This window comes from Curcuma longa, chromosome 5 (assembly GCF_044706935.1).
Source record: "Curcuma longa cultivar G26 ecotype Majalengka, Jawa Barat chromosome 5, ITB_CL_G26_1.1, whole genome shotgun sequence".
In the NCBI taxonomy this organism is placed as follows: Eukaryota; Viridiplantae; Streptophyta; class Magnoliopsida; order Zingiberales; family Zingiberaceae; genus Curcuma; species Curcuma longa.
In genome coordinates, this window is record NC_133865.1 from 7387381 (window position 1) to 7414985 (window position 27605).

Below are 27605 nucleotides of genomic sequence, written 5' to 3' on the forward strand. Positions count from 1 at the left end.
ATCCCATCACTCGCTGCCATTGCAATTATATGTGGTGGGTGCCACCCACCTAGCCAGCCAGCCTCAAGCCATGCCATGGGCGTCGACCTTGGCGTTGACTCGCGTAACCGTCTGTCTGAAGAGACTAAGGTGGAACACTGGCATGGCTATCGTACACTTTCCATCACCCATCTCTATCCAGTTTATATTCATCAATCTAAAGATGAAAAAGAAAAAACACAGTTGGGTTGATCCATAACAGTCCAGTTCAGTTCAGTTCAATTCAAACCCAAGTCAAGCACAGCATCAGCATTTCGATGGATGGATGGATGGATAATGATTTGGAAATTAACAGATGTTTGACGTTTCCCTGACCATAACAGACTGACCTAGTTTCTGAGCTAAAAAAATGGTGGCATTTTGTCGAGCAAAAAACAGGTTTGCCAAGACAAAAAAAAAAAAAAAAAAGAAAAGAAATGGATATCTTCAGTAAGGTTTGCCTAATCATAATAGATGAGAATGCCTACTCAGATAGAAAAAGAAGAAACATGAAACTCTATGCCATGACAGCAGATGGCTTGGGGCTTTTGACGCCTCCCATCGTGCCATTTCCATTGTTGTAAAAAGCACGCTGCTGATAGTCTTCAGTCCGGCGAGATGGCCCCCGACCGCGACCAGAATACTCAACCCGGTTTCTAAAGTCATTCCTCCTGTAGCCCAGATTGGGGCCGAAGCCTCCTGCGCCACGCCCTCGGAAGTTGTCATTTCTGAAAGCCCCTCTTCCCGGCTGGAAGCGTCCTCTTCCACTATTGCCATTACCGATATTGGTGACCACGCCATTAACAACTAAACAAAAATAATAATAATAGCATTTAGCATCATAATCAATGTTTTTAAAAGCTTAAGCCAGCTGGAGAACAAATAAGAAAAAAACTGAAGCAAGTTATTGAGCAACAAAGATACAGAAAAAGGAAAAATGATATAAATCAGTATCAACTTATAGAAGTGAAGCAACCCATCCAACAAAGAAGGTAAATCAAACAAGATGGAACACCATGAGGAAGATTGTCATTGGCAAAAAGGTTTCAAATATCAAAAACATATTTACCACATCTTTACTGTTGATTATCTAATAAATTCTTTATAATTACTTATAGAAGAAGTAATTTGAAAAAGGTTGTCCGATTACGAGGTTTATATTGGTTAGGAGTTAATACAACATTCCTACTCCAGGCCACCAGTAGCAAACAGGGCTTGAAAATATGTTTTGATTGGTATTATTCCAATTTCAGCCAAAAACTTATCTTTTGAAGAAAATTATGAAAAACATATAATTGCTTTATTGCAGTTGGATAAAACGATTGAATCCTTGTCATTACAAAATGCACTATGAAGTATGACCTGAAAAATGCCAATTGCCAGACTAGACTAAGGGTACTTATTCACATTTCATTAAGAAATAATCATATATGATTATTTAAGACAAGACAATGTTGTATATGATTTTTAAGCAACATTGTTTTGATCAAAGAGGATAAAGTTAGATTGTTTCTTTTAAATATGCTTTGATATGATATTTTCTGGAAAATGGAAGTATTGTTTAAATATTCCACAACAAGATTGGCATTGTCAGGTCACCTGCCCTATGAAAATAGCATGTCCCCATATGAAATATTTCTGCATTCTGATCATAAAACATATATTGGATACAGTTGCATATGATAGGCCCCTGAATATAGTATACCACTGAATCAAATATGGCTGATGGCTTTGTTACAGTGATACAACAAGGCTATTTTCATCAATGTGTTAATAACGCTAAGGATGCATATATTTGGTATTTCAAAAGATATTATTTGACCATGTGGTCTTTACACAAAGATTTAGCCTGATAAAATAAATAATAAAGTTGAAAATTTTGAAAAATATAACATGTGAGTGATTTCATAATGCAAGCATCAAATAAATGCAACATCACCAGATTAATTTGCAGGCAGAAGACACAACTAAACCTTAAATGCATTCATTAAACACATAGGATGATGATTTACATACTGTCTTTAAAGTTTCTGCAACAAATTGTATGACAGCAGAAATAAGCCTAAGGAATGACATAATAATGCAGCCATTTATTGTGCATCATGTTCACAGACACAGGAAGTTCTGGTGTCTACATAACTCTTAAATGGTTTCATAAAGAATTATTTTAGAAATCTTGTATAAAATAAAAACGTGTACATGCTAAGTATGATTTTGCATAACTTCAAGAGTAGTTTATCAGTTGTAGCATTTCGATGGACCTAGTACATCGGGTTAGTCTCAAACATATGTGATAATGCGAACAAAGATTTGTGGTGGCTAGAATGGTAAACTCTGGAATTGTATTGTAAAGAGCCTAAAGGAATGGCCTTCATCATTCCTAGAACATCTTGTATAAAGATCATAAAACAGGTGTTATTTTAAGCAAAAATATAAAACAATTGAAAAGCGCATTTCAATTCAACTCAAAACACTAGGGGAAACAAGAGAATTTGCAGGAATGAGTTTTGAGAAAGATAACAGTACAAGCAATCACACTCAGATGCAAAGCCAAAAGTTGATTATAAAACAAGAATTAGAATATCATAGGTTAATCAACAAGAAAAATCAAGTGCAATTCTTGCCTCGTGTTGTTGTTCTCTTCTCCTCAATGATGACATGACGACCACCAATCATGATTGGAGATGCCTACAAGTTTGTGAACAATCAGGTAGACAGTCAGCATAAACAATTATATTAAACAAGAATAGAAAATGCAAGTTCTTGTGCAACAAAGTACTTTAAAAACAATAATAAAGCATGGTTTAAAATCACATGACTACACACAGCAAAGTATTTAGCATCCTCCAGCTCTCATGACTATACACAAAAATCATCATAATTAATTTATTATAAGAAATTGTTTTTTTTTTTATTATAAGTGACTGTAAAAAATCATGTGACAATCAATACATAAATATAAAACAGAGCTAAACCGAAGTACAGGAAAAACCATGTTATGTTAAAAAACCACATCACTTGTAATTTTTTAATGAAGCATTTATGCATGCTTACACATGTTTATCAGTCTATGCATGTTATCATGGTTGCATGCTTACACATGTTTATCAGTGTATTCATGTTACCTCAGTTACATGCTTATATGCGTTTTTACCACCAGTGACTCAGTTTAAAAACTGTTCAACTTCATCCTTCATCTATGCATATGAACTTGATGATGGAGTGCCCAATTCTTGAATTTTACTGTTGATGGGGAAAAGGTCATTCTGACATCGTTGGATTCTTGTCAAGAGAGGCAAAAGTTTACAAGGGATGATGACGCAGAGTTTTATATTAAATTACATGTTTTCTAGTTGTTGATGGATTTTTTTAAAACCTGTTTCTGAATTTGGTTGCGGTTTTATTGTATGGTCCCCTTAAGTGAGGCAATAAGTGAGTTCAAAAGAGAATGAAGTATGATTTAAAGAACATAGCAGCCATTCAATTCCTAGTGAAAGATTAATTTTGGCATTGAAATCAATTGAATTAGTTGACAGTAAAAGCTCATTAAACTAACAGGTCAAAGAGATAATAAACATGATATATCCCAAGCTAAGCTAAACGAAAATACCCTAAGTTATTGATGCTCATAATTTGATTAGGTTGAGTTTTGAGATCTTGAACTGGTTTTGATCTAGCAAAAAATCAGTGGGAACACCCTCGGATAAACAATTTGGGATGGAACTGATATTGTGGTACTTGTGTTTGTTGTGAAGATCATACCCAAGTGTTAACTTTACTTTGGGATAAAGATGGTCAATTTCACCTTTTGAAGACTGACAAATTACGTGCACAAGAAAGAGAGCACAAAGAAGTTTGAACAACCAATAGAACTCATTGAGCGATTTTGTCTATATACTAGCAGTGATTTTTTTTTTTTTAAAAAAAATACATTTGTGCAAGAATTTGCAACCTAGCATTCAAAACAGGACTACAGAGTGCCTTTTTCCATGCAAAGAAGTGTTGATGATATATGATACTAAGGGATAGTGACTTAGAAACATCAAATGCAACTAAATGTAGACACTATACAATAACAACCAAGTCTTATTCCACTATGTGAGGTCGGCTACATGGATCCTTCTATACTGTTGGGCTCTATCTCTTACTATACCATCATCTATATTTACATAAATTTTATCTTGTTTTATTGTTGCTAATCAAGGTTATTTCTCTTCCTCGTTTGATGTATCTATTTGTCATAATTTTACACTGCCTAACTGAAGTATTTATTGGTTGTCTAAATACATGTCAATATCATCCAAAATGTGTCTTTTGGAATTTTCTCTTAATAGGTTCAATCCGACTTTTTCTCTAATATTCTCATTTCTTATCTTGTCCATTCTCTTTTATCCGCACATCCACCTTAACATCCTCATATCTTCGACTCTGATCTTCACCTCATGTGTTCGAGTCATAACCTAGCATTCAACTCCATATAATATAGCAACTCCACGTACACACTTTACATAAATCAATGTTTTACGGAGTTGACAGTGATTCTCACCAAGGATTAAAATATCAGCTCAATAGTATATCAAATGTGGTTTGACTAATAACATGCACATGATATACCTGGCTTTTGCATGCCAAATGCATCCAAGGAAATGAAATGATCTATAATAAGACTCAGAGCAAGAAATAAAGGACTAAATGCCAATAAAGTGACTTGACCAAATGCAGCCAACGCACACACAATAAACATGTGCCAAAGACAAAGGCATATGTCAATAATCTACTTCCCTGCGGATTAAAATGTCAATTCAAATAATACTTCAAACATGGGTTGACTGATACTCATAATATACTACGCTGCACTGATGATATACCACAAAATAAAAAATAAAAACATCAATCAGTACTCAAGAAGTCAGTCTTCTGTACTGGAGAAACTAGTCTTCACACACTGGGAAGTATGTGTCAACTTCTAGTGTTTGCAATCTGGGCGCCAAGGATCATGAGATCATTTCCGATTTAATCAAATCCCAATGTTCAATCAAGCACTCACAAAGTACAAATTGAACTAATGCCTGCAATGCCTTCCCTCGATAAAATACAGCCTCCTGCCATCTCAACCTCAAGAGATTGGAACATTAACCATCATCACTGTGTATAATGAAACGCATTCCTAAAGGAGAGCAAATTAATGGACAGGCAACACCATCACCTCCATGTTCACTAACTTTAGCCAATTTATTCCATCAGTGCGTTACTAGGGAGATAGAATATGTCAACCATATTCATGCAGGCGTCTCTTTGTTCTTGACAGACTCCAAAAACATTAGTCATGTTCCAATAAAAAGTGGGTAGCAGCAAATCCTACTTACTTTTATGATTAATTAATAAATAAGGATACGAATAGTCTTTCTTACGGAAGCTTTTCCAAAAGATAAAGCAAATGCACTGTGGATAGGGTGCATTTATTAGTTATCGACTATAACCCAACAAAATGCTATTAGCCATCAAGCATTTTAATAAAAGAACAGTACAAAAATAGTACAATGATTAAAAATAAGTAAAACTGAATTAGTGAACAATTAAAAATAACTAGTGTTAACAATGAAAGCACAGTATCCCAACATGCTCTAAGGATAATACAGGGACTACATATGACATATGTGACCTACATATGCAATTACAGAAAACATAGTTGGCCCATGTAAAATGGTTTAGCTTGAAAATTGACATGAGCTTCCTTATTTGGTAGCTTGTAAGTCGTAACTTAAAAGCGCTAACTTGAACACTTTGGCAAGTGATATAGATACTTTATTACACATGTTAGTCCTTGCATATCATGTATGCACTATGCAGTGGGTCAATTAAATATCACCTGCACACACTTTTTGAAATCCTAATCTCAAAAATGGTTAACAAAGCAAACTCCATCAATGACTACTTTCTGCAAAGTTTCTAAAAGTATGATATCCAAAAAACACTAACACAAAACTTAAACTGGCCATTCCTATATTCCAATTTGCCTTTGGATTCTAGTGGGTCCCCATCATTTGTTGTCTAGGTGCCAAATCATACTGAATGACAAAAGAAAATTCTGGAGCCACTATCCAAAACTTGGTGACAAATTAGTAGATGACATCATGCACAAGCCATATCAAATTGCTTCTGGAAAGAAATTGTTCCTTTAAGTATAACAGAATAATTGATAACAGATTATAGTAATGTTGCACCAATAGAATCAATGTAATATTCACAAACAAAACCAAGATAGAAAACTTGGATTACAGTACCTCAATCGCAGCTTGCATGGACTTCAAGGAACCAAATTCAACAAATCCAAAACAGTACCTCTCAACCTGTAAATATATAAAGAAGTGAAAGCAAGTAAATAAAAAAAAATGAAAAGAAAATCTCGAAATTATCATTCAAACAGTATACACAATCTTAAAACATAAGAAACCTTATGACTTCTGACTTGCACACCACCAGGCTTAATGGCTCCAAATTTCTTAAATTCCTCTTCTACTTGTTCAGCAGTTGCATTCAAGGGTAAGTTTCGAATGTAAATTGAATGGCCCTCCTCTGTGTGGGTATGAAGAGAATAAAATGCAAAATAAATATCAGGAATAAATCTAGCTCATAGAACAGAATGTAGAGCAAGCTCCAATCAGACCTTCAATGATGTTACTTTTCTCAGCATCATCATTTCCATAAGGATTAGAAATTTCAGTGGGGTAAACAGGTGCAGCTGCAGGCACAGCCACAGGTTTCTCTGTGTTTGCTGGAGCCACCTTTGCACCGGGTGTAGCATGAATAGACACTGGTGAAGGGCTCCCTTTCATGACCTTAACCTATTCAATTTCAAATTATATATATATATCAATAAGAAAGTAAACAGCCAGGAAAGCTTCTTACAGAAAACATTCTTAGACAAATTTTGAGCTACTTAAAGTCAGCAATAGACATAATAAGAAAAATAAAGCAGAATGCTCATCAATAGAACTGGTTATAGCAAGATAACCGAACAGGCAAACCAGCATGAATGAAAAAGGACAAATAATGATAGAGAAAAGGCTACTATATAAACTAACCGCTTGTTCCTAGAAATAATTTCCGCAGCAAAGTTAAGAACTCACAATTGATGCATAAGACTTCTTAGGTGTATCATCTTGAGCCCCCAAAGTAATAACTTCAAAAACTTGCTGTGAATTGCTCTCATCTACATTAGCAGGAGGATCCACAACAATACCATCTTCCGCACCAGATCCTTGATCTTCTGATTGGTCAACAACTTCCAGATCACCAATATCATCTTCAAACACGGGAGTTACTGGTACATGATTCTCCTGTGTACTGAAATCTACCAAAAGGATATAAAAAAAATAACAAAGTCAGAAGGACAACAAAAATATGCAACCAATAGATATCGACATCTCATACCTGTTTCAGGAGAAGTAGATGTTTTAGGGACATCATCATTTGTAGCGCCAACCCATATGTGGTTCAGTTCCCTTGGTTGTGTTTCATTCAAAAATCTGAAAACATCATTCAGTACAAAGTATCCACCAACTTCCTGAGGAGCAAGGAAAAATGACTGCGCAAATTTCTTCCGAATATTATCCTGTCCAGTAAATGATCCAGTAACTACAATAAGCAACCCACTCTGGAATGAGATTTGTGAATCTACAGTCTCAATCTCAGTGAAACAGTTTCTGAAGTCCAGCGACATAATCTTCTCATTGATGGCCTGCTCATAGGAAAATGTAGATAGAGCTTTGTCAATAACAGAAAATTAAATTGATATAAAATAGGATAAAGCATGTTACGAGAACCTAAATGGGGAATACAGATGAAGAAATAAAGGAAAATATTGAATACAAAAACATTTGGATTCATTTCATACAAAGCTTGAATAACAAAAAACTAATGGATGCAATTTTACCATAAGACCCAGGCATTGCAAAGAACAAATATCATAAAATCCAATTACAAAATAGTAAAAGAAAATAATATCTAGTTTCTACACGCAGACAAATGGGGAAATTTCTGTTAGAACCCCTAGTGATGTTTTAATGTGTTGTCAAGTAAGTTTAAGTTGACCCTTGTTGTGTTTTAATCTGTGTATCTAAGTGTGCAGAGATTTAGGAGAACATACAGATACTCGATGGCAGAAGACGCAAACAAGCGAGAAGGATGACATTGAAAAAGAGCCAACGGACTCGGCGCATCCAAAGTATGAGGAATTGTGGAAGAATACTTCGGCGAAGTGAGGACGCACGGTGAGTGAGCCGGAAAAGCTCGGTGCATCCGAGGGACAAGAAGTCATAAGGAATTCTACTCAAGGAGACCGGAATCAAGTCCGAGCGACCGATGAAGCATCAAAGCGACCACAGCGAGTGAAGTCAGCGAATGGTCAAGTCTAAGGTTACCATTTCCAAGCGACCGGAAGTGTTCTAGTCAACCAGTCCGAGGGCAGTTGAGTCATCCAGAACCATTGTCGAAACAAATCAAATCAGAAGCCATGTCAGCAATTTGAGAGCGACTAACAACCTCCAATCAACCAAAATATGCCACATCATTACAACAATCAGTTCAGAGCCATTGTCGAAGTGGATCAAGCTTGAAGGCACGTCAACATCTTCCAGGCAACCAGAGTGTACGATTGACCAGAGGTGCCACGTCAGCACAACTATCAGGTCGAGATAAAATCTATAAATAGAACTAATGCTCGAAGAAGATACAATAACACACACTCTCAAATACTTCATTATCTTTCAGTTCTTTATTCTCTCATGCTTAACCATTATAAGAGATTTCTCCACCTCCGGATCGTTTTCGAAGAGAAGATAATGGAGCTTTCATATTTCTTAGACTAACAATCGAGGGTTGTAACCAAGTAATCTTTCGTGACCTTTCTTTTATGTGTTATTTATTTACTTAATGTGTGTCTCCTTACTAAATCGTTAGCAAGAGAACTAGGTTTTTTATTTGCAAGTCGCTATTCACCCCTCCCCTCTAGCAATCCGAACCGCTTCACCCCACCAACACTTGGTATCAAAGTTGGACTGCTTAAAAGGGCTAACCGTCGACTAAGCAACTAGATCGAGAGGAATGGTCGGATCAAACATCCATTCACCAAAGTTCGAAGGCGACTTCACATGTGGAAAGAGAAAATAGAGGTATTTTTTAAAATAAATTTTGAAATGATCTTATGTATTAAGTATGGTTTCAAAGTGCACAAGACAAAAGATGGAGAAAAACTCGAGAAACACAGATGGACCAAAAGGCAACGAGACAAGTTCATGGCCAATAGTAAGGTAGAGTTCCACTTGCTTAGCGTTTTACCAGTGCAAGAACTAAATATGATAGACACCTATCACTCCGTCAAAGAACTCTGGGAAAAATTCCTAGAGCTCCATGAAGGCACCTCAAAGCAAAGCTAGCCAGACACAACCTCCTAAAAAGTAAACTAAACAACCTCCAATTGGAAAAGGGAAAAAAAGTGACGCAACTACATGGTAGGCTCAAGGATATCTTAACAAATCTTGAAGAAATAGTATCAAATCAGGACACTTTAAGGCATGCTTTAAATGCTTTCCCACGCACTCAGGAATGGATGTCGACAGTAGACTCATACTATATTTCAAAAACCTCGAGGTAAGTAGTTTAGAAGATTTCTTCACTACTATAGAATTACACGAGTCTAGATGTGTAGATATGAAAGAAATAGAGAAGACAAACCACAACTTTACTCTAAAAACAAAGCAGAGCGAGTCAGATTTGGAGTCGACAATGGAAGGAGATGAACAAGCAAACTTGGTAAGGAAAATGAAGAAATATTTTAAGACTAACAATTTTGACAGGAGACAAGCGACAAATTGCTAAAGAAGCAGAAAAGGTAAGATGCTTCAACTGTAACGAAGAAAGTCACATCAAAGACAACTACCCCAAACTCAAGAACAAGACAAAAGAAAATGGGAAATATATAGCGAAGCCCAAAGAAACATCCAAAAAGCAACATGGAGCGACACCATATCATCTTCAAAGCAACTCGCCAAGAAGAAGAGTTAGATAGCTCATCATCAAGTGAAGAGAGTAACAATTTAGGGGAAGCCTTGACCTATGAATCCGACACGATAAATGAGGTACGTAATCTACCCTCAGATCAACTATACGATGCTATTAAAATGTTTTCTAATTCATCATGCAAATTTAGAACTACGCATATAGACTTGAAGAAGATAAAAATTGACTTAGAAAATAAATTGAAAAATTCTTGTTCAAAGGAAAATTTAAAGAAAATATTGAATGAAAATGCAAAATTAAAGGAACAAATTCAAAAATTAGCATTAGAAAAATTTTCCATTAATTCAAATAATCTGAATATGGTGTTAAAGAACTAAAGAACAAAATTTATCCGACAAGGATTAGGGTATGAAGACCAAAATGTAATTTTAGATACCTTAGGAGCCAAATTCAAAATGTATCAAAACTTTTTATTCCACATAAATATTTGATAAATCCAGTAGGCATAAATTTATTTTGTGTGCACAAGTCTATTCTCATCACTTAAATTTTTTTTTTTGAAAAGTTAACCATAAAAATACAAATTATTAAATAGATGGTTGACTCAAAATGCATGTATTAAAGAATAGTTTATTTTTGAACATTCTGTTAAACATTTTCTTGAAAATTATTTTTCTATGAAAATATCACATGTTTTCTATCGGTAGTGAAATTTTCATGACTTTTGGACGCTTAGAAATTTTGCTAAAATTATTTTTAGAAATTATGTATATTAAAATTAAAAATTTAATGAAAAAGAATTTCCAATTAAAATTAATTTCTGTGCCGGGAAATGTTGAGTTTTACACTTGATAAATATTTCAGATTTTTCTTTAATTTCGAAATATTTTTATCAAATTTCCAAACAAGGGAGAAATTTTAAAAAATTTTCTCGAACCCCAATTTTTTTTAATGTTGCCAAAAGTAGGAGAAATGGAGTTAGGTGTAAATGCAGCGGGAGTTGGAATTATTTAACTTATTTGCATTATGCTTATTTTAGTTTAATTTACCCTAACTTAAATATAGTTTGACGAACATCAAAAAGAGAGAGAATGTCAAGCCCTAGTGGTGTTTTGATGTGTTGTCAAGTAATTTAAGTTAGGTCCTTATTGTGTTTTAATCTCTATGTCTAAGTGTGCACAACTTAAGAGAACATATAGATATTCGATGGCAGAAGACACAGGCGAGTGATAACGATGGCACGAAAAAAGAGTTGACAGGGTTAGTGCATCTGAGGTAGGAGTTGCGGAAGAGTACTTCGATGCATCCGGCACACAAAGAATGAGCCGAAAAGGCTCGATGCATCCAAGGGACGAGAAGCGGTAAGGAAGTCTGCTCAAGGCAACCGGAACTGGATCTAGTCGACCTCCGATCCGAGCAACCGATGAATCATTCAGGCGACTACAACGGGCGAAGTCAGCAAATGGTCAAGTCTAAGGTTGACCATTTCCAGGCGACCGGAAGTGTTTCAAGCGATCAATCCGAGGGTAGCTAAGTCATCCAAAACCGTTGTCGAAACAAATTAGATCAGAAGCCACGTCAACGAAGTCCGAGCAATCGGAAGCCTCTGATCGACTGGAATATACCACATCATTTCAACGATCAGTTCAGATCCATTATCAAAGTGGATCAAGCTTGAAGACGCGTCAGCATCCTCCAAGCGATAGGATAGTGTACGGACGACCAAATGTGTCACGTCAACACAACAATCAAATCTAGATGAAGCCTATAAATAGGATTGAAGCTCAAAGAAGATACAACACATACTCTCAAATACTTCATTGTCTTTCAATTCTTTATTCTCTCATGCTTAATCGTTATAAGAGGCTTCTCTGCCTCCAGATCATTTTCGAAGAGAAGATAATGGAACTTCCATAGTTCTTAGACTAACAACCCGAGGGTTGTAACCAAGTAATCTTTCACGACCACTTTCTTTTATGTGTTATTTCTTTACTTAATGTGTGTGCCCTACCTAAATCGTTAGCAAGAGAACTAGATTTTTTATTGGCAGATTGTTATTCACCCCTCCCCTCTAGTGGTCCAAACCGCTTCCGCAGCACCAACAATTTCAACATTAATGCAACATTCATTTATAGAATATATATGCTTGTATTATTTATACCAAGGCCATCAACTTGAGTTATATATCACAAATAATTTTAGTGAGTTTCAGGATTACTAGTCAGATTAAATTATGAAACGTACATGTGAGTCAAAATGTTGTACAATATGTTAAAAGAAATTTTAAACTTACTTGAAATTGTACACTTGTTCTAAATTCCTACCTCACTAGGAAATTAATTTCCATTCTAAAATATATTTAAAAACATGTATGATCTGATTACAGATCATATTAATCATAATCCATCAACAAAAAATATAGATTCAAACTATGCTTGATTAAGAGATTTAAAAAAAAAACCTTCAGTTTATAGTTGAAATGAAATGAACGACAACATGTCACCATTGTTTCTATCTAACAATAGGACAAACACCAATGCCTTTATCTTTGTCATTGACTCGAAGTCTAAATGACCTCAAGGCATCTGAGAGAGGAAGAGGAAAACAACATCGTTGCTACATGAAAAGTTGAAAGGTGTTATCATTTACAAATTGCTCCTGAACACTTAGTCTCCATGCAACAAACTTTCTTCTAGGATGTCATCCATTCAGAAATTCAGCCTCTTTAAACTCTCCGTTTCCATCATATGCCTCTGAAGACTTATCTTTTATTCCATTTTTCATAATGGATTGTTTTAACAGAATTGAGTTCAATTTGAAAGGGTTGAACTTAATTACCAAAGTTTACTATTTATAGAAGTATATGATTTGTATTGGATCATATCGGAATAATCATGTTTTATACAATAAGATTGCTTATCTTGCGAATTTAATCCAATTTGTACTAACACAAGTTAAGTACATTTAAATTCATATAACGATTTTTTATTTGTAATCATGATATTACTGAGAGTGCATAAAAAACACTCTTACAAGCCAAGTGATTTAGAGAACAGAGGAATAGAATAGGAAACAAAAAAAACATACAATTTGACACAAACACATTGGAAAATAATCCAAGTCGCCATTGAACCAATTCTTCCTAATATTTCATTCAGATAAACTTAAATAAATGTATACTTAGATCTAATTAGATCACACAAAAAAACTCTTGTTATATCTTTTAGAAAACATACTTGCAGAGTTGTCAATGAAATCATCTGTCCATCAGAATTCACTCGGTTCACGATGCTAGAATCCTGATAAAACTTGAAAACTATTTCTGGCGATTGATGAAGTATGTGATAATACTGTTGTACAAAGGCATTTCCAATCTGTGATGTCAATAGCAAAATATCAGATTTTAGCAAAGGAATAAGACACTTATAAGGGACTAATTCATACCACTTGTGGGCTTGGAGAAGGTACAGGGGATGTAGTGGGCAAAGCCATCTCTGATGCCCAGAAAACCTTCAAAAGTAGAGATATTTTAGTGTAAGCCATAATAAACATCCGATATAAACAAACTGACGGCATTCTTAAATACATTACAATGAAACATTGAACCAAGAGCAGGATATTGAAACAACTTCAGAAACGAAATAAATTCAGGCTCTAGGTATCCAAACTAGATTTTGAAACCATGATTAATCAATATGTCAACAGACTATAAATCATTAAACCGAAATCTTTATAGACCAAACTAGTGCTGACTCATTAATGACCGAGCTGTAATCAAGATGGCAGTTATTTCAGCCATCTAACGGAACTTCAATCGCGCATCGGCTTCCTGGAGTGATGGATGACTTAGGTAAACTCATCAGAGTACAACCACGGATCAATACTCGTTATCATCAATCAAGGAAACAGAAAACCAAAAGACTACTTATCCAGGGTAGGCCAGCGACTTATGTCAGGTTTCAAAACCCTAAAATCAGCACATAATGGGTAAAAGAAAGCACAAGAAGAGAAAACGATATCAAAACCCTAACTGCAAAATATCAAAAACATCTACATGACTAAGATCCGCCAAGGAGGTAAACCGAAAGCGAATGTGACAAAACCTTGCCGACAGATCCTTCTCTTTCCTTCGAACTCTTTTTATTAACGAGAAAGAGACCACGAGATTCCCCGTCGGAACCGATCAACCGGCAGAGATAACACATAAAAACAGTTACGAAAAATCTAAACGGAATGAAACAAAAAGGGAAATTTTTTCTTCTCATCTGAACGGAAGCGACGAAGAAAATGCCGGAGACAAAACTACCTAGCTAGGGATCGGGAGAGGAACAAGAAGGCAGAGGCCAGGAGAGAGCTCAGCTACGACCGGAGCCCTAGGAATCGAGAGGTGCTGCGAAGGGGAAGCACCGCAGCCGCTGGGATTGAGATCCAGAACGCTGCGGGTGCCGCTGCTTCGAACGAACGAACGAACGAACGAGTGAACGCGGAACCGAACGGACTGGGCGAGTCACAAATTTACAAGTGCGCGTCGCGAGTCGTTGACCCGGAGGCGCAAGCCGCCGGCTCGATGGTAATCGCTTGGAGCCGTGACTAGGGTTTATGCGAGCCGCCTCGCATCATTGTTTATTACCCATCGACGCTTGGATTAAATGCCAAGTGGAGGGGCGGATGGGACGCCAAGTGGCAAACAGGCAAAGCGAGTAGTTGCTTGCGATTTGAAGAGAGGCGTCGGTTACAGTCGACGCTTTTGCATCCAAACACTCGAAGGCAATTTGATTTCTTTTCATATCCCATCGATTTCATGGTTGTTTCAGGACGAACACAGTCGCTCGTAAAGTACATGGTTGCTGCTACTGCTTCTTCATCGCTGTTTGAATGATTCCCAATATAATTAGCGTGTTACCGTTTCATGGATCAGCCGGCAGAGGAGACGGCGGCGGCGGCGGCGGCGACGGTGGCGCTTGAGGACTTGTGCGACGATCTGCATGCTTTAAAGAAGTTGTATGGTCTTCTCCGACGAGAAAATACTGATGAGGTCTGTGTGTGGAAGATATTTCTTTTTTCCATTAATTATTGAGCACTAGAAATCCAAATGGATGTTTCAGTTTCAGTTGGATGAGACGTCCAGAAATTTTCTGAAGAAGGTTTTAGATGGTGCAACTCTACGGATTCTGAACCAGGCAAAGGTCAACCTTCAACGCCGTCCTTGAGTAATTTACTATGGAGCTGAGACTAATTATGAGCAGTCGATGTTTCTTATAGATTGTGCCATCATGCGACGCGCGACGACAGGATCACTCGATGTCTTTGGCATCAATTGGACAATCTCCGGCTGCCGTCTCCTTGATTACTACTCCAGCGGCAGTAGATCAGAAGAAGAGAACGGAGCAAAATCGCCGACCAACTCACGACCTGAAGCGGCTAAACTCACGGGGATCCAGCACAAGTCTCCGCCCGCGACAGCAAAAGAAGACCAAGTTGCAGAACATGACGACGACGACGACGACACCGACGCCTGTAGAATCGGATGTAGTTAGGAATATGGATCGATCCTCTAAGCACAGCAATGGCTCTCCCTTTTTGGGTAAATCGACGGCGAAGAGATCGTCACGGCATGGAATCGTGGCGGGGATGTCGCCCTCGACTCAGGCGACGGCTGACGGCAGAGTGAAAGCAGGGCAGAAGGTTGAGGCTGACGCAAAGGTAGAGCAGGTCCGGGGACGTGAGAAACCGCCGTGCCTCTACAAGAAGAGTGAGCGGCCGGCTTCAGAAGTGTGCCGTAAGCAACCGGTGCATGATCAGGAGATGACCGGAGTACGACCGAACCATCATCTCCTTCATGATCACCAGTCGTTGCTTCGTCCATCGATCCACCTCACCGGAAAACGTGAAACGAAGAAGCAGAGTGGTGATCAACGAGGGAAGGCGCTCCCATCGTCGTCGAGACAGAAGGCCCGAAGCCAATCAACGGTCGAGCACTCGCTGAGTAGCACGACCGAATCCTCTTCCTCCTCAAACACATCTCGTCAAAACACAGCGATGCCATCCAAGCATGGGGGAAAGCCTCCACGCAGGTCTCTCAGCCACGGCCGCCGCCGCCGCCTGCCGGAACCACCGATCAACAGAGCCAACCAACAGATGGAGAAAGAGGGGCGACTCGAAAGACTGAAGAACAGGCTGTCCGTAATCTTCCACCACCACCACCATCACCACCTCCACCACAGCGCTCATAACGGCGACGGAGCGGTCCGCCGGCGCCACCGGTCGCTCTGGGAATACCTCCGGAGCGTCGCCCACCGGAGCACGAGCAGGGAAATGGAAGGTCTTGGACGACGGCCGCCGGTGAAGCAGCACGGCCACCTGCACGCGCTGCTGGAAGCGTTGATCCATCTGTTCGTCTTTTCGACGAAGAAGAAGAAGGTGCGGAAACGAGCGCCGCCGCTGGGTACGGCGAAGAAGAAGTTTCGGTGGTGGCAAAGATTGGGCCGCCGCGTGAGATTAACGGGCATCAGACGACATCGTAAAAACGCCCGTCTCAGGCTTGGAATCGGCATGACCAAATAGTCCTGGTTAAATGTATTGATTGTTGCATAGCATAATACTTTTAGATTAGTTTCTGTTCAAAGTTGAAATCACATTCATCATCAGATAAGTTTCTGTTCAAATTTGCAGATTCAGATCACTTCCTCCTCTTCCTCCTTTCACGTTCAGGTCCAGCAGCTTCGCTTCTCCATCGCCGATCCTCAGCTTGGCGTCTCGAAGCTCCTTCTGCTCCCCCTCTCTGTAGAACTGGAAGCCTAAGCCTGAAGTCCTCCACTTGAAGCCTCCTAATTTTGGATTCAGCTTGCATTCTGCTTGGAGTTGGTACTGGGATGATGCTGCAGAGAGATGGTGCTGAGGGCTTTCTCTAATATTGTTTGCAAGTACCTTCCTTGGGCCTCGATTCTCGATTGCAGTTTCTTCTGCACCTGAATCGAATGATAAAAATGGAGTGCTCAAACAACAACAACAACAATAATAATAACAAACAGTATAATCTTACTTCGACATGGTCGCGTAATCTTCTTTCGACTTCTAACTGGTACCGTAACGCCTCAGCAATTCGCATGCCTCTGTATTACAGTTCCAACGAACAGAATTATCTAAAGAGGAATCAGGAAAGTCGAACGAAAATCCAGTGGTTAATTTTGTTATACCCGACGGATTCTCCTCCGGAAACTCTGCTGCCGGCGTCGGAAGAATAGTTGTTACTCCAAGTTAAGTTAGTGCTTCCTGTTGACAATTACCACAGAGAAGTTCATTTGTTTTGACTTTCGAGTATAAATCGAACATGCTTCTCTTCTTACTTTTCCTGGTTTCCAACCCTCTCTGATCCCCTCGAGACTGCCTTCCCAATCTATATTTCTGTATCATGAATACAAGTTACATATTTAGGACGATGAGACGAAAGAGGAGAGAGGAAGGGCACCTGCAAGTGGCTTTTGAGATGGTACAGCGTCAATCCCTTGATGCCCATCAGTCGAAGCACCGATTTCGGCGTCGCTTCTGCATGCGAACCGTAACGAGATCATTTAGCACGAGATCCTCCAAGCAAATAGATGAAGAGGAAGAAAGGAGTGGCCAGCAGGAGAATCTAAGTTACTGTCTGGTCCACCGAGCTGGGCGACAGCGTCGACGAAGCGGCCATGGAGGTCCGGCGTCCACCGGAGTCGAGGCTTGGCATCCCCCGACTGCGAGACTGTCCCTGCCATGCTCCTAGCTATGAACCACCATTAGTTCATCGAGTTTGATCGTCTGGAGAATCCGAAGTAGAGCAGGAAACGGGATGGTGGTCGATTTATATACGCGAGCGCGAGGGAGGGCGAGAACGGTTGACTCAGGAAGCAGCGGAAGATTCTCGGAAACGAATCTGACAACGAGTAGCATTTAAAAAGAAGGAAAGATGGAAAACAGTGCGCTGCCCGTCGCCATTCTCGATTGATTGATCGATCCAAAAGCCATTCCTCTTTCACGATCAGGAAATCTATCCACTTCTTTCGGCACCGCAGGCCGTTCCGCTGCGCCGCGGAGGAAATCAATTCAAGAACCAGCGACGACCGAGGAAGAGATTCCATCCCGCGACGACGCTTTTGGCGGCGCGCGTGGGCCGGCTACCGAATGTTCTTTCCCTCTCCGTCTCCACCGCGGCCGCCGTCGCATCCACTTCCTCCTCTCCCCGTTTCTGTCTGTGATCAGCAATCAAACTGCTCGCTGCTCCAAGATTCCTTCCGCCAGGAAAGATATTTTGCTAATTCTTTGGCATGCATCCAATTAATTAATTATGGAATCAAAAATAGTCAAAGCACAAATTCATGGACGGAAAGCGAAGAGACACACGGAATCTTTCACCGTCCATCGACGGAGCCACGGATTTGAAAATCGCAAAGGAAAAGTTGCATCATTACAAGGTTTTTAGATCGTGGTTTACTGAATTTGAATTATATATATATTATTTTAAAATAAACTAATTTATTCTCTTTTTTTTCCAATTTATACTACTATAAATCTACATAGCAAGTATTAGAAAATATTTACATAATTAAATGAAAACATAATAAAGCCCTATCACAAAAATCATCTTTGTAATATTAATCTATTTTCAACCAAATTAATCAAAATAACAAAATTATTTAAATATTATAAAAAATTTATCAATTAGTTAAGGATTTATAAATTTATTTATTTAAAAATTTAAAAATTATTATTTTTTATTAATTCGGTTTAACCGAATACGAAATTTTAAAATTGAACCAAATTAATTATTTTTTTAAAAAAAATAATTAAAATTCTGAAATAATTGAATTAAATTTTTAAATTCAGTTGATTTGATCAGTTTATTTATTTTAATCGAATTTTTACTATAGGAGATCTAATACATAAAAATATAAAAAATATTAAAACAAAAATTCGCAAAGAACTTTATTGTAAATTCAAAAGGGGGAGAGATAGTCAATGACAAGTAGATAAAGTGACTTTTATCAGGAAAAAAAAAAGTGGAGATTGAAAAGAAAACAAAAGTGGTTTAGTGGAATTTAAGAGAAATGTATCGATGATAAAGCAAGTGTTCAGTGGTTAGGTTGACTATACCAACTGTGAACGACTTCTTCAATCGGACTAACTAGTCGTTGTGAAAAATTTTAAAAATATTAACATTTTTTTATTTACAATTATATAATTGATCGGATTACACCTTCTTTGATTAAATTTACAGAAAAGACTTATAATGCTGTCAATATATATATAGTTGGCTCTAAACAAGGACGGATCTAAAAATCAGAGATGAACTGAACTGAACTTTGAGTGTGAAAAAAGTGAATTATGTACCAAAATAAAACAAAATAATAATTTTTTTATGTCAAATTATAGGTTATAAAATACTTATGTAAATCTTTTAAAAATTGGATTATGGTCAAAGACAACTCTATTTTATATCGATCTCTGATTTTATGAATATAATCTGTATTTTATCTGACATTGGCATTGCGCTATAATGAGTTGAAGATTTTTTTTTCTCAATATACAATACATTGACACATACTCTATTTCACACATATTAAGATCTATTTATTTTAATATATATGAATAATTTGACTCATTAAATCCTTCTTACTTATTTTTTTTATATTTTACTCTGGTTAAGACAAGTTGATATTTTTTAATCTATATTTTATATTTATTAGAAAATTATTTTTGATAAATTTAATTGAAATTGATTGTATAAATGTAACTTAAAATTAATGGAGTTATAATATATAATTATCTCAAAAGATTAATTTATATATATATATATATATTAGGTTTTCTAAAGAGAAAATTTTATATTAATATAATAAAAAATTATAATTATAAAAAGGGAAAAAATCTTTTTTAGTAATGAAAATGTTTTGAATTAAAAATAATAATAATTACATAAGATACTTACAATATGAAATGATAATAAAAATATAATATTAAAAATACTCAGTTAAATTTAAACAATATATCTTTTGATTGACAATTTGAGATAGGATAATTAATGCAAAATCTTTCTTTTTACATGATGTGACAAAGGATAAATGAATGCAAAATTTTTACTGTGGCACATTTGATTTCGTTGTAGGAGTTGAAGTAAATGATTTAACATTTATGATTTTTTTGGACTGGGCTATAGTCCAGGACAGGCCTAATGTAAATCCATCTCTGGCTCTAAGTCAACAGATACACTGGCAGAGCAAAGCCGACCTCCTGACCGATTGAGTGGTCCCTGACCTCTCGACACGCGAAGAGATACAATGATTACTAACAAGAAATGACACAGTAGTTACCATGGTGCCTTTTAGTGAGATGCGTCTCTTAAGTTTTTATCCATAAGTTGCATTCGTTGCCCTTAAATTTCTCTCTGTATAGGGATTATATATTATCATTTATTTTTACTATAGTTCTTTACTTCATTTCATCTTGCTATTATGTTCTTTTGGGGCTCATGATGATTTAAACATCAGATGGACTTCATCAGGATAATTCCCAAAAAATCCTTTAATGCATGTTATTACCAACAAGATCGACTACGTCGCATCACGAGAAGAAAGCAAAGATAAAATATCGACGTTGTCGTTTTTTGATCCAAAGTAGAATCCTATTGCCAGATTCCTATTGTCACAGCACCGTGATGAGGTTTATGCTCCGAACACACTATAACATAACAAAGATCTAATACATAAAAATATAGAAAAATAAAAATAAAAAAAATCCCAAAAGAACTATATCTTAGATTTGAAAGAGAGACAAGTAGATAAAGTGACATTTACAAGAGAAAATAAAGTGAAACAAAAGGAGTTTAGTGGAATTTAAGAGTTGTATCAATAACAAGGCAAGTGTTTTTCAACGAGCAAATAATAAAGGGATATTGATTACCCTCTAATAATTCAAAGATATAAAACAGATTAAATCAACAACTTTATTTACTCCAATTATAAACGAGGACATCGACGCGACTGCTTTGGAAGCCGTGGCCGATCTCCACCGCTCCATGCAGCGCCGAGCCCGCGCTGCGACACGTTCGTGAGTGGATGCCTATTTTCTCTCCGCTCAAAGATTTCTCTTTCAGAAGCTACAAATGAGTCAAGCCTCTTCGAAAGGAGCGGAGAAAGAGAGGAAGACGCAGTCGGTCTTCTCCTCTTTCTTTCTTTCTTTCTTTCTTTCGTTTTCCGTTTTCTGTAATCGCTCTGATCCTCCTCGACCCCTCAATTCAGCATTAATTCTTGCTAATTAATTTCTGATTGGTCAGCAATTCATTACCTTCTGGATCAATGATTGGATACCTGTTTTGGCCTCTGTAAACAGCTGTTGAATTTTCAAGGTTGAATTCTGATGCTTTGATCGGTCGCGTTTGAAGCGACTTTGCAGAATCTGCAGGTTCTTCTTCTCGGATTCGATATTAGGGTTTCCTTGTTGTTTATGTTATCGTCGCGGACATGGCGGCCGGAACCACAGAAGCAGGGCAGCAGACGACGCCCCACGCGGCGATGGCGATGCCCGACCGCTTCGTCTCGGCGCTGCTCGCCGCTGTCTCCGAGTGGTGTCTGATCGCGATCTTACTGGTCAACGCCGTGCTGTCGTACGCTGCCACTAGATTAGCCCGCGCCTGCCGCCTGCCGGCCCCCTGCCTCTTCTGCTCCCGGCTCGACCACGTCCTCGGCGGCGAGCGCCGGGGGTTCTACCGCCACATACTCTGCCACTCCCACAAGCTAGAGGTTTCCGCCCTTGTCTACTGCCACGCCCACAACCGCCTCGCCAGCTCCCGCAACACCTGCGAGGCCTGCCTCTCTCTCCTCCTCCTCCGCCGCTCACCGGAAGCCCAAATTGCCAGTCTTTAACGCCTCCGAAGCAGATCACCCCGGCGACGTCACTTTGCTCGACGGAGGTGGTGATCTCGGGCAGGCTTCCGTCGGTTTCTGCTCCTGCTGCGCAGAGCCCTTCGCCGTACGCCGAGACGTGCTTCAATCCAAAAAGAAAAAGATCGTCAAAGTGGACTGCGGCGGCGGAGTCAATGGCTCCCAGGCCGGACGCCGGACACAGTTAAGAAAGAAACAGGGGAAGAGCTCGGAGCTACCGGCGATGCATGCCTTCGACCCCGTCTCGCACGTCGGCTACCGCGAACTGAAGGTCACGTCGGAGTCAGAGATGCCGTTCGACGACAACGACGACGATGGCTACGACGAAAACGAAGATGGATACTCGCCGATGCACGGCGTTATAGACGTCGAGGAGGAGTTTTCCTCAAGGACGAAGCTGCAGGTGGAGGATTTGCTGACCGAGAAGCTTAGCTTTTCTGACGTCCTCAGTACTCCGCCGTCGCTGTTCGATTCCGAGACGAAGCCGCCGGTGGCTGCACAAGAGTTGGAAGGGATCAACTGGTACAACGTCGACCCCAACGTCAAAACCGTGGAGTCAACCGAGAGAACGATCGAACAGGCTCCTCGACAAGGTAATTGAGCTCCAGTTAAAATTGATTTAATATTTTATTTCGCCCCCAGATTGATTGATCTTGTTATAGTTTCATCTAATTCTAGAGTCTGGAAATTTGTCTCCGTCGACGGGCACAATCACGAACGATCCTCCGACGACGGCACGCCAAAACGGGCTCGAGCAAAGCGACAGCTTCCGGGGCGCACTGGCCAGGAAGGGGCTGATGACGTCGCCGAGATTCTCGGAACTGGTGGGCGGCAAGGCCCCGGAGGAATTCAAGCTACGGCTGTCCCAGAAATCCTTCCGAGCTCTGGAATTGCCGTGGAACAGCGACATCATCTCCAGCCCCAGGCTGGGCGAGCTAGACGCCTCCTGCTCCGCCGGGTTGCAGAGCATCGCCAAGCGGCTGACCATGGAGCGCAACAACTCGAGCCTGGACAACTACGACGAGGCGTGCATCGTCTCCGACGTGGAAGTGGAGACGTCGGTGGAGCGGCTGCGGCAGCAGATCGAGCTGGACCGGAAGACGATGAGCTCCCTGTACAAGGAGCTGGAGGAGGAGCGGAACGCGTCGGCGGTGGCGGCGAACGAAGCCATGGCGATGATCAACCGCCTGCAGGAGGAAAAGGCCGGGATGCAGATGGAGGCGCTGCAGTACCTGCGGATGATGGAGGAGCAGGCGGAGTACGACCAGGAAGCCATTCACAAGCTCAACGACCTGCTCACCGATCGAGAGAAAGAGCTGCTCGACCTCGAAGCAGAGCTCGAGAGTCGCCGGAAGGGGTTCGGGGAAGAAACAATCATGGAGCCGGCCGAAGAGGAACCCCGCCATGAGACAGAGTTACAGAATCTAGTGGAAGGTCTCGAGGAGGAGAAGGCTCAGATCTCGTCATGCTTGAAGAATCTACAGGCGAAGCTTGAATGCGGATCGCGCGAATCCGACGAACTTACGAGGCTGAACGATCGATTGAACGCGCTGGATGCGGAGCAGGAGATCCTCAGTCGCGCCGTCAGCGCGCTGAGGTACGGAGCTGGTGGAGCGAGGTTAATGGAGGAAATGGCGTGCCAGCTCCAGGAATTGAGGAGAATTCCTGCGGCGTAAACCTGGCGAATCTACACTCGCATTTCCATTAATTCCGTGATCATTTTTGTTTTGTTCAATCTTGTATTAATAGCCATTGACTATGCCATGGGAACCAACCAACAGTGAACTAGTGCAAATGTACGTTATTTAGTCGACACAAACATTTTGATCTCTCCTGCTCCAAATAACTGAGTTCAAATTCAAAAAGTTTCGAGAGGTAGCTGAGTTGGTTACGACGCAGTAGACTTATCGAATCCTGACGAAGTCAGACAATACCCTCCTATGTCAGAACATTTCCATTTTGGCCCTCGTTACCGAAGAGGCAAGTGGCGAGGGGAGGGATCACATGGAATTTATAGCTTAATCTTGTAATTAATAAAAAATTTGGATGCGAAAATGAAAAGTTTATCCCTAGTTTCGGGCCTTCGGTGCGGGCGGGGGAAGAAAGCTGGAGGGAAGAAGGAACAGATCCATGGCGGTGGAATTGCTCGCCCTCTCCAAGTTCAAGCTTCAGCTCCTTGCGCTAGTTGCCCAAATTCGAGACGTCAGAGTACGTCAGATCGCCGTTTCCTTCTTACCCACCATCGTCTGCCTCTTGCTTCTCATTCTCCTCCTCGGTTTCGTTCTTCTTAGGAAGGCGAACGGGCCGCACGAGAGGAGCTCCAGCTTTCCATCCAGGTTCTGTCTTCCCTTAATCTTTTCGCCCGGTGCGATATTTCAGACTGAGACGATCGACATGTGTTGTCCGCTGGTTCAATCCGTAGAGGCGGGAGCAAATCGAAGCGGAGTACACGAAGAGGTTGCAGAATTTGCAAGCGCAGATTGCGTCCCTCGAGGAGTCGCATTGCAGGCTTGATAGCAAGGTACATTCTCTACTGTCATAGTTTCTTTTGATGGTTTAGTGGAAATTTGGTTTATGTTTCTGCTTGTTGCAAATAGTGTTAAAGAATAGCCAGAACGGGGAAAGGGCAATGTGATTCTCTTGTGAGTGGTTGAGAAACTAATATATCGATTTCAGTTGGTACAACGTGAAGATGCAGCAAAATTTGACCTATGTTGTACGTAGGAAGATAACTGAACAGAAAATAGTACCTTTTAGATTCAAGTAATGTTTAAATTCTTATATATTTGGCCTTCCTGCTGAGTGTTATTCTTATTTTTAAAATACTGCAAGCTGATGTTTGCTCACTGACCTTAGGTTATTATTTCACTCGTTCCTCCCTTTATCAGATAAAGTATCTTGAGACTGAGAAAAATTTGCTGGAGAAAAAAGAGACAGAATTGAAAGAAATCATCAATGGCTTACTTGCATCAAGGGAAGCTCTCCTAGACAATTACAATGTGAGCTCATTCTCTAACATTATTATTTGAATTGGGCATTAGATAAATAAAATGTGAAAAAAATTTAAAGATGTAAATAACACTTTGATTACCACTACTTAGAAGGAGGGCTCATGAATCTGAGGCCTTTATAACTTGCATATAAACCTTCATGACCTGGAGTAACAACTAAAACCAGTGTTTCAAATCACCAAAATCAATATTAGTATGGTATTTTAAAGGCTGCTATAGTCGAACTGTTCCATTCCAAATTACTTTTCATAATTCTTCCTGGTGAATTATTTGTTGCCATACTTGTTTATTAATATTCAAAACATGTTCCTGTTACACACCTCTGTTAGAAGAATATTGGTAGTTTTTGATGATTATGATATTGAAATGTAGGATTCTATATATCAACTGAAACAAAGTATTCAAAAGAGGGATAAAAAGCTTGTGATCCTCACAGAAAAGATGGATGCCCAATTTCAGTTGTTTGACTCAATTGAGAAGGAAGCTGCTGCTGTCAAGCAGGCTGTAGATACTGTTGAAGATACTGTAAATGGAAAGGAACAAGAAGGTTTGTTTCTTACAAATCCATATTCTCCATCTCTGTAATTTAGAAATGTTCCTGTCTTCGTCAAGCACTTTAAATTGCATAATCATATCGTTGCACTTATTCTTTTCAGTCAATAGATTAAAGAGGAAAGTAGACCAAATCACAACCCTTGGAAAGGATTTTGTTGGTAATTAATTTCTTTCTTCTTTATTATTATTATTTTTTCATAGTTGTAATTTTAAATCTTTCTCACTGAACCATGAGTTTGGGTGCTTCACTTATACTATTTGTTCGCAAATACAAGTTTAGTGCAACGCTATAACTAATTATGTTATTGCTTTGATATTTATCTTTTTCATATGCTTAGGAGCAAATGAATCATTTTTCTATGTTTGGTTTCCAACTACCAGATTATCCCAGGGCCTACCAGCTTTTCTTATTTGTGATAAATCAAGTTGGCTGGTACATAGTGGGGAAGAACAACACCAATGCTAGATGACTAAGAGGCGAATGCCCCCTTCTTTTATGTCTCTATGTTTACCTCAAAGCAGATTGGGTAGGCTCAGTTGCATACTAGGATGTATAAACAGAGTTTTAGTCATCCTTTTCTTGGTTTTTGAGATGGTTAAACAAGTCTAGTTTGACTTGTGTCTACGTTTTCAGGTGCCATTTCTTGCACAAATTTTGTTTGGAGAGTAAGCAAGGTTTCAACAATTTTGATAGTTTTGGGAGCTCATGGATTTGATTTAACAAGTCCCAGATATTAATTTCTTATACTTATAGAGAAGGCCAGGTCAGCAACTCATGCAGCATTCAAATCCAAATCCTGTAAGAATTTCCATAATCCTATAGGTTTCAGCAACTGGATTTGTGTTACTTTTGAGATTGGTTATTTGATTTTATCAAATACTATTGGGTTGACGGATTTTTATTATAGAACTTCCGATCTATAAACCATTCAATGCAGCATTAGTTACATTAATGCACTGATTTCTTGACTTAGATTTTAGGCAATTCTCTTTTTTTTCCTACTTTTGAAAATATGTTAATCCTGAGAGAATTTTTACCACTGCTTTTGGTGACTTGGATATTAAACAATTCTTTCCTTTTTTTGACCTGTCCAGAGAAAATTTTGTACCTTGAAAAGAAGCTTTGCGATTACCAGCTTGAACTTCGAAGGAAAGATGCTGACATTATCAATCTAAATGAAAAGCTTGAAGCTGAGAAACTAAGCAGAAAATTTCAACCACAAATTGAAGAAATATCCCTAATCTAGTTGTCTGCTGATGCTGAATTTGATCTTTAGATTCACTTATTGCCTATGGCTGTCTGTTTGCTTTGATGTTATTACCTCCAGACAACTTTGTTGGTGAAAGATGAACACATACAAAGGTTAACCATGGAGAAGCAGGTGACCAAAAGCCTACATGCTGTACCCTCTATTTAGCATTCCTTTGTGTTAATCTAAATTTTTAGTGAATCAGAAGCTTCATCTTCAACTTGGAAAAATGGAAGTGGTGCTTAGGAAGATTCAAGATCCTGTACTCAAATTGATTTCTCAGGTTGGATAAATGAGCCTAGCTCGTTATTATTCTATCAACCAATTTTGTTCTCTTTTTATATCTTCAACTTAGGTTTCTTCTTCTCTTCACATTTCAGGATCAGGAAATGTTACTTCCAGCTCTAGGAAGTCAAGAAACTTGTGACATGATTAACACAGACAAACACATTGTATAACTATTTAATTCTATTCAATCTCAAGTATAGCTATTTAACGCATTGTTTTAGACTAACCTATTGGCTTTATATAATGCAGCCATGTGGTTCTCCAGGAACAGCAAGTTCAGATATACCTATGATTGATAATCACTACAAAGCAAGTGTCACGATCTACATGCTGTTGAGCACGATCTCATCTTCGATCAAATTTTCTTCTATCTTCAATCACATCAAAACTTATTGTGGTACTTTGCTACAGGATCCGGATGCTGCTTCCATTCATCATCGTGTCGGCGGCATGAACTCGACTACTGAAGCAGAAGACTGAAGGTCTTCGCCATGAGCGTTTCAGTATCTTGTTCTCGCGTTCATATACATGTTTGAAACTTCAGTATCTGT

The 27605-nt window shown here is 39.1% G+C and overlaps 3 protein-coding genes and 2 pseudogenes across 3 annotated transcripts; 3 read left to right on the top strand and 2 right to left on the bottom strand.

Moving 5' to 3' along the window:
• Positions 1–291: 291 nt before the first annotated feature.
• On the bottom strand, positions 292–14518 carry LOC141829341 (nuclear transport factor 2-like). Its single transcript, XM_074716792.1, has 10 exons — positions 14345–14518; positions 13483–13548; positions 13275–13412; positions 7453–7759; positions 7149–7372; positions 6686–6863; positions 6473–6594; positions 6303–6368; positions 2643–2706; positions 292–825 (listed from the first exon to the last, which is right to left on the bottom strand). The coding sequence occupies exons 2-10, from the start codon at positions 13528–13530 to the stop codon at positions 536–538; spliced, it is 1437 nt and encodes a 478-aa protein (XP_074572893.1). The 5' UTR covers positions 13531–13548; positions 14345–14518; the 3' UTR covers positions 292–535.
• Positions 14519–14947: 429 nt separating this feature from the next.
• On the top strand, positions 14948–16602 carry LOC141829575 (uncharacterized). Its single transcript, XM_074717084.1, has 3 exons — positions 14948–15073; positions 15144–15224; positions 15301–16602. The coding sequence occupies exons 1-3, from the start codon at positions 14948–14950 to the stop codon at positions 16600–16602; spliced, it is 1509 nt and encodes a 502-aa protein (XP_074573185.1).
• Positions 16592–18316, bottom strand: LOC141829577 (protein PHR1-LIKE 2-like; annotated as a pseudogene).
• A 2884-nt stretch (positions 18317–21200) lies between these two features.
• LOC141829595 (putative myosin-binding protein 5) lies at positions 21201–23705 on the top strand (annotated as a pseudogene).
• Positions 23706–24080: 375 nt separating this feature from the next.
• LOC141829597 (uncharacterized) lies at positions 24081–27534 on the top strand. The gene is made up of 12 exons (XM_074717107.1): positions 24081–24158; positions 24242–24286; positions 24373–24471; positions 24839–24949; positions 25334–25508; positions 25618–25674; positions 26612–26748; positions 26839–26898; positions 26972–27049; positions 27147–27218; positions 27304–27363; positions 27466–27534. Exons 1-12 carry the CDS (start codon positions 24081–24083, stop codon positions 27532–27534), a joined length of 1041 nt encoding a protein of 346 aa, XP_074573208.1.
• The last annotated feature ends 71 nt before the right edge of the window (positions 27535–27605 follow it).